Below are 15,268 nucleotides of genomic sequence, written 5' to 3' on the forward strand. Positions count from 1 at the left end.
TTGTACTGTGTGTGTGTATATATATATATTTTTTTTTCCCACCAAACAAAGAACTTCCCTGGAACCTAACCCCCCTTTACATTAATTCTTTTGGAGAAATTGGATTCACTTAACATTGTTTCACTTAATCACATTTTTCAGGAACATAACTACAACATTAAGCAAGGAGTTATGGTACATACAAATAAATACAAAATGCCTCAATGCTGCTTGGAAGCCCCTGAGCAGTAGTGAAGTTAAGTATTTCATAACTGATTGATTGGTGCTATTATTCTTGCACCTTTCTCTGAAGCAGCTGGTGCTGGTCCCTGGTAGAGATAGGCTTTACTAGACTAAACAGACCACAGGTCAGCTCCTCATGTATTCTCCATCCTTATTTTCAGTTACTTGTATCTTTCCCAGAAAGTAGCCTTCTGAGCTGAAAGCTGCTTCTTAAGCTATGTCCAGCACTGAGTTATGGAATATTCTACTGAAAAGCTTAATCTGTACCTGCCTTTGACAGTGTAGTAACTCCATGGAAGTGGGTTTGTGTCCTCTGATGAATGAAGGCAGAACACTTTTATTTTTAATCATGCTACAGCTAGACTACTTCAGTGCACTATAGTTGGCTACTACCCTTAAAGTAGCCTCAGCTACATTGTGTGTAAGCTGAAACATCAGCTCACCTCTTCCTCCAGACTGCGTTGTTTATGTACCTAATCAGCGCTTCAAATAGGCAAGCATCTTTCAGAACTGGGGTTCTCAATGAAACCCTAACCCCTGCGACACTTATTCTACAGTAAAAAGAAAAGGAGTACTTATGGCACCTTAGAGACTAACCAATTTATTTGAGCATAAGCTTTCGTGAGCTACAGCTCTACAGTGTACCTCCAGCCCTGACTACTAGACTTACTGTATGGATCACTCTTACAGGTGGGGCTTAAACTTCACAGCACCAGCAGGAATGCATGCTCACTGTATGATCTACATTTCAGATCTGGCCAAGCACTGGAGTTTGGGTAGCTTAAAGCAGTGGCTGTCAACCTTTCCAGCCTACTGTACCCCTTTCAGGAGTCTGATTTGTCTTGAGCACCCATAAGTTTCACCTCACTTAAACTACTTGTTTACAAAAATCAGAAAAATACAAGAGAGGCACAGCACACTTACTGAAAAATTGATTCATTTTTATCATATAAAAAAATCAATTGGAATATAAATAGTGCTTACATTTCAGTGTATAGTAAAGTTATCTGTATAAAACTTTAGTTTGTACTGATTTTGCTAGTGCTTTTTATGCAGCCTGTTAAAACCTAGGCAAATATCTAGATGAGTTGATGTACCCCTTGGAAGACCGCTGTTGTACTCCAAGGGGTACACATACCCCTGGCTGAAGGCAACACTGTAGGAGCCAGCTTATGTGCTCCCATACGCTTCAGGCATCAGAATGGCAAAGACTGCTGTCCTCCCTCTAGGATCATGACAATACAAAGACATTTTGGCTTCTGTACTAGCAGCAAATATTAAAGGGGTGACTGAACCTAGTCTTGGCTTGTTTGAACACCACAAATACTTAGAAAGTATTTTAAATCTTCACTCAGGGCAAGGAAGGGGTTCCTTTGATAGCCAGAAGCAGGTGGCCTGGCTCTTTCCACGCACTAGAGGAATCTTGTCCTCTAGCTGGTTTCTAACATGGTGTTTTATACTACATTCTGTGATTACAGCACTTATAAAGACAGGTCTCTCATTGTCATGCAGTAGGACTAGAGAGAGGCATTGTGCTTTTCCTGATGAAGAGATGAAAAACACATCAAATAAACCACTGTTCCCTTAGCAAGGCCCTCTCACCCATGAAGATTTATTGGACTGTCCATCTGAGATATCTCCTCTAAAATACCATTTTGCAAAGAAACATTTAGTAAGACCACCATCTTCTGTAGTGCAGCCTCACTAGCCCCCACCACGCCGCCCTAATTATTGTGGGGAAATTAAGTATGTGGATTACAGAGACTAACACTTTAACAATGTTTCTAATAGTTTCCTTTAGGAGACCCCAAACCATCTTCTAAAGGCAGTTATAAAAGCTAGACTGTGGAGTTCTAGAGCAGTAGTCCCCAAATTTTCATGGTTCATACACTGCTCTGTGCACCCCTCCCCCATGTGGCCGGGCAGGGCTGTAGCTCCTGGGGTGGGGTGGAGACAGACACAGGTAAGGGGGCCAAGGCTGGGGCTGTAGCTCGGTGCGGGTCTTGGGCCAGGGCTGGGAACAGAGCAGTAGCCAGGGGCTGAGGCTTGGGGAGGGGCCAAAACTAGGGGTGAGACGGGTGTAGAGTTGAGGCTGCGCATGGGGCCAGAGCAGAGGGGTTGGTGTGGGGTTGGGTGGTGCTCCTTCCCCGACTCCCCATGGGGGCTGGCTTGGGCCCCACTGTGCCCCCCCCAATGTTCCTCCACACCCACCCTGGGGGGGGCATGTCCCACAGTTTGGGGACCTCTGTATTACAGTGACTCACCCACATATCACACCAGTGTTATACACCCATTGCTGCAAAAATGTCATCAATATCATTGTTCTCACTAGCCTCTTTCACTGTAGGTCCAGGGTTTCTTTCCAACGCCACAGGTTCAGAGGTCCCCACTTTGTCTTGTTCTCCAACATGCTTGGTAGCACTACAGTCTCCTGCTTTTCTTAAGTGAAGTGAATGCTCACACTGCTGAGCAGGAAAGAGGGACACAGCACCAGGCATACTGTCTTCAAAAAGGATGGAAGTGTTTTGTTGAACAAACTCTGGAGTCTTCTTTGAGACAGATTTTGACCTTCTAGACAGTTTGATCTTCCTTTGCTGCCAGGAACTTGCTCTGTGGTACTGCTTTGGCCAACGTGCCTTTTGCAAGCCAGAGAGAAGGTATTTGCAGATAGATGCTTTAACACAGCCCAGTTTTTTCTGCAAGCTTTAAGGTGAAGGGGGAAAAACAAAGCAATTCTTCAGCGAGAGGGGGAAAAGACAAAAGGGTTTCTGCTCTGGCAAAATTCAACCCTCCCAGCTTTGGGAGACTTGGACATTTCCCTTTTTCCCTCACAACCCAGAGGTATCGAAGCATCTTGGAAATCATAAGCCCAGGCTTGCAAAAAATCACCATCCCAGGTAGAAAGAATATTCACCCACCCTTACATCTTATTGCAATGTAGAAAGTATTCATACACATTTAGAAAAGCCTCACTGCGGATGAGTGAACAGAATAATGCACCTCCCCTCAAATGCATTTCTAGATCTGTGAACATTCCAAGGGCTTTTCTACACAGGAACTTGCAGCCGTTTCATTGAATTGATTTAATTAAGCAACTGCACACTGGTGGACTCTAACTTTGGTTTAAGAATAGCTGATTTCTGTCATCTTAAGCCAAAAACCCCACTCATACCAGAACAGCAGTCGCCACTCAAGGTTTTGTACTAGCCTAGCTACATTAGTTTTAATTCAACACTTAGGTAATGCCAATACAATTTTCCCACATAGGTAAGACCTAAATAGTACGATATATTGAAGAACTGTAAAGTGGTGTCCCTGAAAACCCCAAATCCATGTTAAATTACACTTGCCTGCAGCCCTGAGCCTCCACATGCTGCAGCCGTTTGCTTTTCAAAAGTTTGGTTCCCAGAAAGAAAGCTTCTGACTTGAGCTTTTTGCTTTTGCAGCAGAGAACAGCCATTTTGAGTGCTTCAGACAGTTCTCCGAAAGAGCAGGCTTCTCTAAACTTCAACACCAGGGATTTGGCATGCTGGGATCTCGCTGCTTTTGCTTCAGAAAGTGTTAGTCTGAAGTCTACATCCTGAAATAAAGATGAGGGAAGAAATTAGTGTTTAAAAAAAATCAGTGTCCAATTGATCCTCAACAGGAGAAAAGCTCAGATGCTTAGTGTTAAAGAAACATCATTTACTGCACCAAGGCGCAGTGGTCTGGTTGTTAAGAGCAAGGGACTTAAGCTCAGGAAACTGCAGTTCAATTCCCATCTCTAGCACCAGCTGTGAAATGGAGACGGATACCCACATTTGTAAAGCACTCAGATCCGCAAGCAAAGGATAAAACTACATCGTCTATGCAAAGCCTCCATGCCAGTCTGAGGAGCTAAGACAAGATAAGCCAGGGAAAGAGCCCTGGAAGCCACTAGCTTCAAAGTACCAGGGACAGGCAACGCAGAGGGGAGAGAATATTTTCCATCACAAACATACAGAAAAAGCCTTTGGAGCCCTGATGTCCTCTTTAAGAGACACAACGTGTGTTAATTTAAGCCATACAAACCTTTTGGACTCTGGGTTTAAGTTGCCTACATAAGGTCTTGATGTCAAATCCCAACTGCTTCCCTAGGGAGGGAGAGAAAGAAAAGATTGTCGCTTAAAAATGAGAAGAGTTAGTTCATGTTGGTAAGAGTCCTTTCCGTAACTGCAGTTTCACCCCAGCTCAGCTGTTCAGTCTGCTGCATAGCCATACAGGAGACATCGGGCCGTAAGCTGCTTACTAACAACTGGCTCACACCAGGGCTCAGCATTGCCAGCTGGCAATGCAAAGAGGGGTGAGCAAAGGATCCAGATGTAAGATACATTTCAGCCACCTAGGAGCAAGGAACAAAATGGATGGCAAGATTCACAGAAAGCAACACGGAAAAATTAGGTGGATAAAGAAAGCCATTCATGCACTTTGATGCTTTTGGCTTCTGCCACCACCCCTCCTGGAAGGGAGGTTTAGTGGTTAAAGCACAGAACTAGGAATCAGAGGATCTAGGTTCTGCTGTATGGGACTTGGCCAGTTTACTTAGCTTCACTGTCCCCTCATTTATAAAATGGGGAGGAGGAATGATAAGAATGAGCTGTCTACTCTGTAGACCTACTGAGAGGCTTAAATTGTTCATCTTTGTAAAGGGTTTTGAGACCCTGTACTGTACCGCACCAAGGAAGTGCAAAGCATTACTTAACACACTTCCCCCCTGCACCAAAAGCCTTCACATATTTCCAGAAAAACAGTAACAAAATTGCAAAGCTTTACACTTCAAAAGAGGACGTGAAAGAGAAGCGTAGGCCAAAGCACACTTCTTACCACTCTTCTGTTAAGAGATCCCAGCATATACCTGGCCCAGAGAAGCTTAAAATGAAGCATTTCATGCTGGGACCTGTCGTATCCCTGAGCCACAGGATTTACTCGATTTTATGCAAGTTAGGTAGAACCTAAGGGTTAGGGGCATGTTGCAAACATGGCCCTGCCCACCAACAATACTACAGCAGAACTCTTTACCTTTATTAGATCTCTTTACCAGAACCGGCTTTCCAATGTCAATAGGGCGCTGGATGCTCGTCATCTTCTTGCTGCCCCTTGTGGGAGCTGCCAGGCCTCTCTCTTTACTGCACCTGGATGCTACTGCAGGCCCTGTGCACAGTCTGTTCAGCCATCCAGTTGCCTTTTTTGTTGCAAGTACTTTAGGTCTTTTCTTAATCTCCAAATAAAGGGGTCCCAGAAACTCAGTGATTTCAGAAGGGAAGGTAAACCCCTTAATATAAGGCATCTGCTGGGTCCTGGACACCTCCTGCAGCAACCCAGACAACACCCCATATAAAGAAATGAGGCTTTGTAATACACACCTATAAAGAATCCTGGGAAAATAAACACATGGGCATGAGCCAGCTGCAGACACAAGCTGTTTAACTTGTATTCACTAAGCAAGTACACTAATCCTGTATCTGCTTCTTCCTCCCCTTTTCTCCTAAAGAATTCCCTTTCCTCTTCCCTCCCGCCCCCGACACTTCTGGGTCTTGACTTCATGCTCTCCAACCACCTTTCCTTGCATGTGTTTCGAAACTGGTTCTTCCCTACAAATAGCCTAACCTCCCAATGTAAACTGCTTCCTCAATGCTGATTTCTGGCCTAAGGGAGGGTTACCAGTTTTGGTTGGACTTATTCCTGGAGGTTTCATCATGATATAATCTTTAATTTAAAAGATTCATCTTTAACTCCTGGAGACTCCAGGACAATCCTGGAAGGTTGGCAACCCTAAGCATAGGGCAACAGGACAGGACTTGCTCCACTCTATAAGTCTCCATCCAATACCCACCCTCCAGAAACCACTTTTCTTCCCTAGCACTATATCTTGTGGATCTTCCATAAACCCTGGGAATTAGCAGGTTCCCAGGTAACATCCAGCCAAGCCCATTTAACGGGCATCCTTTCATGCACCAAAACATTTTGCATCAATTCAATACAGCTGGGCCTACTTATTTGATATGATACACTTTCCTTTTCAATGTCAACTGGAAAATTTTTTTCCCTGTTCCAAACGGCTCTTATACAATTTATTATACATGGAGCTATGCCATGCAAGAGAATCTACATTTTTTTTCAGTCTAATTGCACACTTTGTACACGAAACAATGATGTGAAGAGACTGGAACAATGATTTCACTGAAAGAATCAGGAGCATTGAGGACTGGCTCCATTCTATCAATTTTATTTTCAGCATAAGGCAGGTCAGATTGGTTACTGGAAAATCCCAGATGTTAAAAAATGTTGTGGCAAACTGACACCATGTAGTATAGATAGGTATATACAGGGTGAAATGAACTTGGCTAAAGAAAATATATGTTTTGCAGTTTATGTAAAGTGCAGGTCCTGTTAGCAGTTGTGGGAGAGCCTTGAAGGAAGAGGGCTAATTGGAAAAACTGGACCTGGAAGGTAACTGACAAGATAGGAGGGAAAGTCCTTAAAGAAGACACCCTAGTTACCAAGAGTGGTTCAAACTGGTTTAATCAAAAAGAAATTTTCCGTCATGTAGGGTCTGATAACAAACGTATAACAGGCTGATGGTTCACTCTGAGTACCTGCCCTGTGCAGCTGGAACCAACCAACATGGGTTTGAGCACCCCGGGTCTAGTCCTGTTGTAAGTATCCACTCCATACTTATAACTGCATGTTATTATATGGGTGTGGTTATTGCTTAGGCATTTAAGACACATATGGAGCAACTATAAATATCATTTCGCCTTTGGATTTAATAAAGGAATTTATGGTTAAATTAGTGTCATGGTAATACCCTGTATTAATAATAATAATTCTAACCACCCTGACTGTGGTATAGTTAAGGTTAGAGAAATTTGCTAAGTGCCAAGTATGCACATTTCACATCCACTACAGCATCCTACAGGATATCCAGTAAGAGAACACAGCTTGTTTGTCGCACCTGAAACTGACAGGTCAAGAGGGAAGGAAGGTGGCACCGACTAGGACTACACCACCCTATTCTGGTGAGACAACTCACTAAGCAGAAAGGCCAGAGTACAGCCATGCCATCTGCTGGTGAAAGTACCCAAGGAAAAGAAGACAGACGAAAAACAGTAAAGATTAGTTTTCAAAATGTACAAACCATAATCTGCTCAACAATCCTGAAACCACGGTGTTCAAGAGAATGTATTCTTCCAAACACAGATGCTTAACAGATAGGCTGGAAATTAAGCTGATTAAGGTTAGACAACACTATAACAATGTACAGTGGAACTCAGTGAGCAAAGAGACTTTCCTTAAAAAACACCTCAAGCAGCAATAGCCTTGGCAATTGTTTAGGCTAGGGATACCCAAATGCAGGCTTACTAGGGGCTGCAATGGCAAACTTGCCAGCAGCATGAGTTTCACACCTAATAACACAAATACATGCATGCAACTTGAAGCTTCTTTAATAGATTAAAAAAAAAGAATTGCTTGGCTGAGTTTAGCAGCAGTTACGAGCCTACAGTAGATCCAGTTCTTACCATGAAGCTGAATGGGGGAGGGCTGCAAGTGATATTTAAGAAAATCATTCTGTAAAGAGAAAGGATACACAAATGCTTTGCAGCAACACTCCAGTAAGCGCAGCAAGAGCTTACAGCCTCCCAAGATCTTCACCGCCACCACTTCTGTCACAGGCTGGCTGGGAACTAAGCACTCCCCTGCATTTTCAGATTTACTTTTCCTACATTGTCAGAAGGGTAAGGAGATGGTGGTTACACTTAGCATTTGTATTTTCTTCTGAAGTTTTTAGCAGCTTGGAGGTAATGCTTACTGAGGCCTGGTCTACACTACAAAGTTAAGTGCCTTTGTGCATGTGTCTATTCTTAAATCCGTCTCCCACTATGTAAGCACCCTGTTGTGGCAACACAGTAACACCCCCTCCCCTAGTGGCGTTGAGCCATGGTTGACGTACTGAGGTTGACGCAGCACAAGTGCAGACACTGCGTTACTTATGTTGACTGTAACAGTCCTCCAGCAGCTGTCCCACAATGCCTGACACAGACTGCTCTGGTCACAATTATGAACTCCACTGCCTAGGGATCACAGAGAGTGGAAGGCCCCCTCCCCTTTAAAGCCCCCTGATTGTCCCACTTGGTGAGTACACCTAGCAGCTCTCCAGTGTTGTGTGCAGTTGCCCAGCTGGACATGACGGCTACACACTCCAGACATGCGCCAGCTCAGATTACATAGGAGATATTAGATCTCCTGGGCCTGTAGGGAGAAGAGGATGTGCAGACACAGCTACAGACTAGCTGTAGAAATGTGGACATCTATGAGCAGATTGCACGGAGGAGGCAGAAGGGGTACGATATGGACCAGCAGCAGTGCCACATGAAAGCGAAGGCACTACATCAGGCATATCAGAAGGTCATGGAGGCCAACAGTCAATCTGGTGCCAAACTGTAGACATGCCACTTTTACAAAGAGCTGCATGCCATACTTGGCAGAGACCCCATCACCACAATCGATACCTCCAAGGAGCCTGAGCCACAGGCCCCTGGCATGAACAGCAAGGATGAGGGACAAGTGACCAAGGACCCAGCTATGCTGAGCATCAGGACCTGTTTGAGATTCCACTGCAGTCCAGGCAGTTGAGCATGGGGAAGTCCGATGCAGAGGAAGGAACCCAGGTAAGTGTAACTGTATTTCCCATTACATTGATGTACTGAGCTGTGTCCTGTTAAGGTGGGGTCACCATATCGACTTTTCATTAGTTTACTCATACGAGACGAGGTAGCAGTAGAACAAAGAGAGGTAGCATAGTTATCTGCTTTTCATTGCCCTGTAGAGTTAGGCAAGGGGGCCATATAGAGCAATTTGTTTATACACAGGGATGGCCCTTGAATCCTCCTGAACGATCTCGAAGAAACTTTCATGGAGTTACTCCACAGTCCTCTCCCAAAGGTTTCTAGGAATGGCAGCCTTATTTCTTTCTCACACCACTCCGCGATAATTCTGGCAGGCACTATTGCAGTACACAGGTAGCAGCATACAGGCCCGGGCAGCAGCTGTGCTTTCTGTTACCCTGAGAATTGAGATATCAGCTAAAACCATCACCCCCCTCCGTGGGAAATGGTGCCAGTATTCAGTGCTGTTGCCTTATACTCACAGTTTCATGCAACTGAGCAATTCCCTCCTCATTTCCCTCACGGCTGGCGTGCCACGCTCACCGTGGCTGGTGCTGTGAGTGGCGCCCGGCACAAGCACACCAAAGCAGATGTGTCAATGAGCGTGTCTTGTTTAATTCTTTAGGGGAGCAAGGGATGGGAGTTCTGAACCTCAACTTTCGCTTTCCGTTGTGACTATACTGACAATGGTACCTCTGTGCATTTTATGTCATTGCTGCCTTGAGGGGTTCCTACTCCACATCCACTGAACGTCTGAGTCAGATAAGGAGGAGAAAGAAGAGGACTTTGGGTGACATGTTCAATGAAATCCTGCAAGCCAGTGCTGTATCAGAGCTCAGGCACAGGGCCTGAAGGGTGAACACTGCAGACGGCCTGGAGAAGGAAAGAGCAGATAGGTCAAAGGCCCAGGAATCCCAGCAGAAAAAGGAGAGGAAGATGCATTGGGATGCAATGGGGCTTCTCTGACAACAAACACAAATGCTGCAGATTCTTCTGGACCTATAGGTTCAACAGTCCTGGGCTTGCCTCCCTTTGTAGTCCATGGAGAACTCCATTGCAGCACCTCCTTACATCCCCTCCAACATTCCACGTGGCATCATGGGCCGCATCCCTACCCCTATCATTCCACCCCACAGAATATTAAGGACAACCAGAGCATCACATACAGCAACCGTGGCTTTCACAGGTCAGTGTATGTGTAGGTAAAGTGGACATGAACATTCCTTCCCCCTAGTTAAGTTCTGTTCCATTAGTTTTTAATGTATTTGCTTTTAAATTGCAGGTTTTTCTTTGCACTTTTTGTTAATTAATAAAATTCTATTATTTCGAAAATAATTCATCTTTATTAGGTCACAACATATGCTGTAGAGTGCCTAGCAGTTCTGAAAGCACCCATTTGTTGTTGGTGTAACAACTCAGAGGATCAATGACCTACAGTGTAATAATCATAAATGTACAGCAAGTGCCACAAAATTAACAAGTACACTGACAGTGTGATATTCAGAGATATACACCAACCACCACACAATTCCTAACAGGCCCCAAACAGCAGGTCTAGGGAGAGCACAGTCTACCACAACACATTCCTGTGACTCACTGTTGATGTGCTCTATCAAAGCCTCCCTGAGCCACATAGCTCCACGTTGGGCAATTCTACTAGCCCATGTGTCTGGTTGTTCAAAGTCAGCAGACAGCCACTCCACCCCAGCAGCAAACTTGCCCTCTTTGCTTCATAGATATTATGCAGGTCACAGCAGACAGTTGTAACCGTTGGGATGGGTTTTTTTTCCACTGAGATCCAATCTTGTAAGTGAGCAATACCAGCATCCCTTCAGTCTACCAAAAACGCATTCAACTGTCGTTCTGCACCTACAGAGCAGATAGTTGAATCTCTCCTTGGTGCTGTTGAGGTGGCCGGTGTACAGCTTCATAAGCCAGAGAAGTAAAGTGTAGGCTGGGTCTGCCAGGATCACTACTGGCATTTCAACATCACCAATGGTAATCCGCCGGTCGGGAAAGAAAGTGCCTGCTTGTGGCTTTCTGAACAGTCCTGTGTTCTTAAAGATGCAAGCGTCATGCACCGTCCCTGACCAGGCAACACCGATGTTGGTGAAGCATCCCTGGTGATCCACCAGTGCTCGCAAAATCATAGAAAAATAGCCCTTTCTGTCGATGTGCTCTGTGGCAAGGTGCTCTGGTGCCAAAATAGGGACATGCATGCTGTCTATTGCGCCACCGCATTTTGGGAATCTCACCGCTACAAATCCATCCACTATGCCCTACACGTTGCCGAGAATCATGGTCCCGTGTAGCATGAAACAATTAATGGCCCTGCATGCTTGCATGAGAACAGCCCCTCCTGTGGATTTTCCAACTCCACAATGATTTCCCACTGACTGGTGGCAATTCAGCCTTGCAAATTTCCACAGTGCAATTGCCACTTGCTTCTCCACTGTAAGTGCAGCTCTCATTTTGTGTCCCTGTGCTGGAGGGATGGGGCGAGCTCAGCACACAGATCCAGGAAGGTGGCCTTTCACATCCCAAAGTTCTGCAGCCATTGCTCATCACCCCAAACTTGCATTACGGTAAGATCCCAACAGTCAGCACTCCTTTCTCAGGCCCAGAAGTGGCTCTTCACCATCTGCAGCTGCTCTGTGAATGACACTAGCAACCTTGAATTGGTTCTCGCTATGTCCCACAGCAATCTGTCATCCAAGAAATCAAGTTCCTCGCTGATTCAGTTCTTCTTATGGCTCTGCATATACTGGAGGATCATGCATCCGTCCTGTGCTTGCAACACTTATGACAGTAGTGCAGAGTCGTGCAGGCTCCATGCTTCTGTTCGAGATAGCGGACAGTGAAGATGGCTCTGCAGTTTCATGGGATTTTTTTTTTTTTTTTTAAAGACAAGAAAATTATGGGATATAGATGGCACTTTGCGATGGAGACAGTTACACACTGAAAAGTTGAGCCCTTGCTCCCAGACACCCCTGCACAACTCATTTCTGCCCCACCATGCATTGTCAAAACTTCCCGAGAGACGGTGAGCTGGACGGTGGCAGGTTGCACACTGGGATACGTACCCATGGCGCACTGCACTGTGCATCGACACAAATACTCCTGGTAAGTATGCACAGAGCGGATGCTAGGAGCCAAGTATGCACGTGCACAAGCAATATACTATCTGTGGCAGCTTTATACCAACAAAACTTGTGTCGACCAAAGTTTGTAGTGTAGACATGGCCTAAGATACTGTATCATGTAGCAAGAGAATGGGTGGTAAGATATACAGTTTCATGCAACTTACTTGGGACACAACTCCGCCAAGTCTTGAATGGAGCCCGTCAAGTTCATCCGATTTAAACGCTTTAAGCATTGTTCTACCTGGAAAGAGAACAAACACCTTGGGTGGATATTTTCAGAAAAACAAGTTTTTTAGCCTAACAGTTGTCCATTAAATTACGCAACATCTCCCCTTCTCGGTCTGCCAGGGGCAGTAGATGGACTTTCTGAGTCTCGTACATTGGTACATTCAAATATCCAAATAATGGTGGTGGGATCTCTCTATGACATTATTGTGACAGGTTTCAGAGTAACAGCCATGTTAGTCTGTATTCGCAAAAAGAAAAGGAGGACTTGTGGCACCTTAGAGACTAACCAATTTATTTGAGCATGAGCTTTCGTGAGCTACAGCTCACTTCATCGGATGCATACTGTGGAAACTGCAGAAGACATTATATACACATAGACACCATGAAACAATACCTCCTCCCACCCCACTCTCCTGCTGGTAATAGCTTATCTATTACCAGCAGGAGAGTGGGGTGGGAGGAGGTATTGTTTCATGGTCTCTGTGTGTATATAATGTCTTCTGCAATTTCCACAGTATGCATCCGATGAAGTGAGCTGTAGCTCACGAAAGCTCATGCTCAAATAAATTGGTTAGTCTCTAAGGTGCCACAAGTCCTCCTTTTATTATTGTGACAGGAATTTACACTGGGACAAAGTGATTGTTGATTACTGCTGACTCCTGTAGGCTGCATGTTGCTATTTTGGGGATTTAATTAAGTTTTCAAAAATAAAAATGCAAATGACTTCAGAAGGAGGCAGTGTGTCAAGTAGATTGATAGGAAGTCAGAAAACCTGGGTTGTAACCTCAGTTGGGCTACAGCAATGAGCAGCATACTTATTATATTTAGCTAAAATACACCAAAAAAATTTTTTTAATTGATGATATTCAGCAAATATATTCAACTTCGCTTTTTAAAGCTGCTTTGAAAAACTTGGTTATTTTCCAAGGACAGTTTGCAGAAGTTGTATTTCAAAGGCAATTAGTGGATTATTTTCCCCCACCGATTATAAATTGAACACAAATATTTGTATTTCTATTATTAATGAATTGTAAGAAGCATGAAATGGATAAAAACATCTAATTACATTTATTTAGGGTCTTAACTTGAACACATAGGGTCTAAATATTGTTCTTACAGAAATAAATAGCAGAATTCTCATTGACTACAAAGGAGCAAGAATTGGTTCAAAAACAAGTGGAACTTACAATGTCTTAAAGACAAGCAAAGAGAGTTGTGAAACTACCAAACCCCACACTTTTGCAATGAAAACAAGCCTGCCAAATTTCTTCCTCAAAAGAAATTTTGAGAAAATTGCAATGGACTCAAAACTGACATTTAGAAGGCTCATTCCAACCATAATTATTTCATGAAGCTGCTAATTGCTGACCTGTTTCAGAGACAAATAGGTTTTATGGTGAGACATTCTGTTGTGGAAACCATAAAGGATCGAATGTAAAACTTTTCCTTCTGCATCCACAGCTTTACTCTTTAGCAATGTGCTGACCTTGTAACATCCTTTAATAACAGCTGGAAGGCATCTCACTGAGGAAAAAATGGAGACATTAATTTAATTATTTATTCCATACAAGACAAATCATATTAGGACAGCATAAATTACAACAATCCATGTTCCAAAGCACATGGGCCAAAGAAACATACTTCATAAAAGCTAGGAACTACCTGTCTTGTTTTCAAATACATTTGAACAAATACCAGTTTGCTACTCTTGCCTGCAATACATTCTTTAGTCCTTACTTATGATATATAACACATGGGAGTTTCATTAAAACAGAATTTTAAGTCATTTACTTCTCCCCACTTCTTCTATTTTCCATTTCACTTAGCTTGGACAGTGCAACTTGACTAGTTTAGGCAGTATCACTAGAGCTAGTCCAATAGATTTGGATTTGTGTTCCTAAAACTGCAAGGGAATAGAAATAAAACTGCCAGGAAGTGAGCTGAGGAAGGGGGTTGTTTTTTTTAAATCATGATCAGTTCTAGTCAGGTTTTGTTCTGTATTTAAACCACAAACCTTTAGAACTCTGGGACTAAAACTACTAGATCAGACCCTCTAAAAATCCATTCCCAGATCCGTGACAATCCCAGTCACACACATGCTTCACGCAGTGTGCGCCTAGCTGTGTTTCAGAGTCACAGATGATCTGAGAGTCAGGTACTGGTGCCTCAAGTTTGCAGAGAGGAAGGGCAAGAGCTAACAGGCCTCTACGTATTGGGGGGAGGAGGGGTGGGCGCCATATCCTGGTGAGTTCTACTTTCCTCCTCCCCAAGGCTGCTTCCACTATAGCCCCCAACCCCAGCATCTTTCCCGTGCAGCCCCCCCGACCCCAGCATCCCTCCCGTGCAGCCCCACGCACGCCCCTGCCAACTTCCCTCTCGGTCCCAGCGGACGGGGGCACGTGCTTGTTCTTCCCAGGGCCCCCTCCCCAGCGCTGCCCTTTGGTCGGCTACCTGCGGGGTGTTGGGCCGGCAGGGCCACCGTAGCGCAGCTCGCCGGCCATGGCACACGCCACCGGTTCCACGCCGCCTCTCCCTGCCCGGGCGCCGCCATCTTGCCGGGGTGGGAAAAGGCGGGGACTCCGAGAGCGGAGATATGGGGGCGGAGCTACAAGAAAGGAGGCGGGGCGGGACCAAATGGTCTGGGCGGGGGAAGGTGCGTGGGAAGCGCAGGCTCTCCTGGGCGGGGCCTGGTGCGAGGCTCCCCCACGGGCCTCCTCGTGCGGGGCTGAGTCTCGTGGCGCCCCGTGGCCCCCAGGGTCCCTAGCGCGGGGGGCGGGTGAGGCCAGAGCCCCACGTGGGCCGGATGCTGCCAAGGCCCCGCCCCCGCCCCCGCCCCGCCGGGGCAGGCTGGCCGCTGCTGCGCTTGTGCCTCAGGCCCCGGCTCCTGGAGGCGGGTGATGGGGGGAGAAGCTGAGCTGGCCCCCAGGGCAGGAGGTGTCCCGCCCTCCCGGCTGCGGAGCCCAGCTTGAGAGCGGGACCCCGGGGTAAGCC

At 45.4% G+C, this 15,268-nt stretch overlaps 1 protein-coding gene across 1 annotated transcript; it reads right to left on the reverse strand.

The window, feature by feature from the left end:
• Positions 1-8: 8 nt before the first annotated feature.
• RMP64 (ribonuclease MRP subunit p64) lies at positions 9-14,852 on the reverse strand. Its single transcript, XM_074973915.1, has 9 exons — positions 14,729-14,852; positions 13,647-13,801; positions 12,214-12,290; positions 7,829-7,960; positions 7,379-7,456; positions 5,260-5,615; positions 4,273-4,334; positions 3,573-3,802; positions 9-2,925 (listed from the first exon to the last, which is right to left on the reverse strand). Exons 1-9 carry the CDS (start codon positions 14,826-14,828, stop codon positions 2,505-2,507), a joined length of 1,611 nt encoding a protein of 536 aa, XP_074830016.1. The 5' UTR covers positions 14,829-14,852; the 3' UTR covers positions 9-2,504.
• Between the last annotated feature and the right edge of the window lie 416 nt (positions 14,853-15,268).

Source organism: Natator depressus, chromosome 1, assembly GCF_965152275.1.
Source record: "Natator depressus isolate rNatDep1 chromosome 1, rNatDep2.hap1, whole genome shotgun sequence".
Classification (NCBI taxonomy): Eukaryota; Metazoa; Chordata; order Testudines; family Cheloniidae; genus Natator; species Natator depressus.

Excerpts from the sequence above, each read along its gene's own strand:
- RMP64 (XM_074973915.1), bottom strand. The coding sequence starts at position 14,828 with ATGGCGGCGCCCGGGCAGGGAGAGGCGGCGTGGAACCGGTGGCGTGTG. Across the intron at positions 5,616-7,378 it reads GGATTGTTGAGCAGATTATG|GATTCTTTATAGGTGTGTAT; the intron begins GTTTGTACATTT and ends TTATTTTCCCAG. Across the intron at positions 2,926-3,572 it reads GTGGAGGCTCAGGGCTGCAG|CTTGCAGAAAAAACTGGGCT; the intron begins GCAAGTGTAATT and ends TTCACCTTAAAG.